We start from the raw sequence: 1,350 nt of genomic DNA on the forward strand, positions 1-1,350 counted from the left end.
GGTCCTGTGGGTGCTGTGGGGACAGCAGATCCTGACCACAGAGGGACTCATTACCCTCCAGAATGAGAGACGTGGCCCTGTTATCCATGAGCTCGCTGAGCCTGGGCAGCCCACAGGAGCAGCGGGTCCTCAGGGGCCGTGCAGCCCCACCACTGTCATGCTGAGAGGCACTAAGACCACCAGGAGGTGGACTGAGAGCATGGTGGCTGTCAGCTAGGGACAGCTGCTGTGCATTGTGGGAAAGCTGTCCTGAAAGGGCTTGTGGAGGGGCATGGTGGGCAGGGGCGAGGCTCCCTTGGCCCCCCCAGGCCTGAGTGTGTATCCCCTCACCTGCGTGAGGACACAGCCTGGGCTCACATAGGCCTAGGTCTCGGTGTGTTTTTGTGAGATATCACCACATCACTCCACCTAAGACTCCTCCATTTTCTCATCTGAAAAATGGGCCCACCAGGTCATTCTGAAGTTAAATGATAGGCTGTAGGAGGTCCTCTGGAGGTGATGCTGCTGTTGTCCCCTGTGCCACTGTCCTCCACACCACTTGCTTCCCCTCCTCAGTTGTCAGCCCCCTCCTGCCTCTCCCCTGAACGGGGTACTTGTAGGCCGGGAGACTCTACCCACAGGTGGGGGACGTGGCTGAGGCTGGGAGGAGCCTTTGGGTGTGGTCAGGATGAGCCTGAAAAGCAGGCTGCAGCCTCCACCCTCACTGTTGCATCTTCCCTCCATCTTTTCCCTGAGATAGTGGGGTGTGGCTGTGACCCTGAAGTATCTCTTTGGCACCAGGAGTCACTCCAGCTGGGACACTCTGACTCTGACCTTCGCTCGCTCTGTCTCCAGCTCACCATGGCCAAACAGCTGCAGGCCCGAAGACTGGAGGGGACGGAGCACAACCCCTGGTGAGTGGCTTGGGCTGGCAGGCAACTCTGGTGTCCAGGAGGGAGAAGACTCAAGGTCAGGCTTGTTCTCCAGTCTGGGCTTTTGCTTTTCAGCTGCTTGGCTGTGGCCCCGGGAGGGTGATTCCAAGCCTCACCTCTTGACTTTACTTGGAGATGCTTCAAAATCCCTAAAGGGCCAATTGTGGTAATCCCAGCACTAGGAGGCTGAGGCAGGAGGTTCACCATGAGTTTGAGGCCCTCCTGGGATACACAAGTGAGTTCAGGGCAGTCTTCACTATATAGGGAGACCCTGTCTCAAACAAACAAAGCAATTGTTGGAGGCTTAGGAGGAAGAAGGCAGTGGTGAATTACTGCTTCAGCCTTCAGCCCAGGCTCCAGGGGGTCATGCCTGACCCGCTGCCTCTGTTGGTTCCAGGCATCTGTGGCTCAATCAACTACAGATCAAAAATATATTTTA

The 1,350-nt window shown here is 56.7% G+C and overlaps 1 protein-coding gene across 4 annotated transcripts in view; it reads left to right on the forward strand.

Moving 5' to 3' along the window:
* Kyat1 (kynurenine aminotransferase 1) overlaps positions 1–1,350 on the forward strand; it is a 48,253-nt gene that overhangs the window by 27,683 nt on the left and 19,220 nt on the right. For all 4 annotated transcript variants that reach the window (XM_004640575.2, XM_023700343.1, XM_023700344.1 and 1 more), the window contains one exon: positions 835–893. In XM_004640575.2, coding sequence (XP_004640632.1) covers positions 841–893 — 53 coding nt within the window. In that variant the 5' untranslated portion in view covers positions 835–840. The remainder of the gene's footprint in view (positions 1–834; positions 894–1,350) is intronic.

The sequence above is a fragment of the Octodon degus genome, unplaced genomic scaffold (genome assembly GCF_000260255.1).
Source record: "Octodon degus isolate 3935 unplaced genomic scaffold, OctDeg1.0 scaffold00123, whole genome shotgun sequence".
NCBI classification, from domain to species: Eukaryota; Metazoa; Chordata; class Mammalia; order Rodentia; family Octodontidae; genus Octodon; species Octodon degus.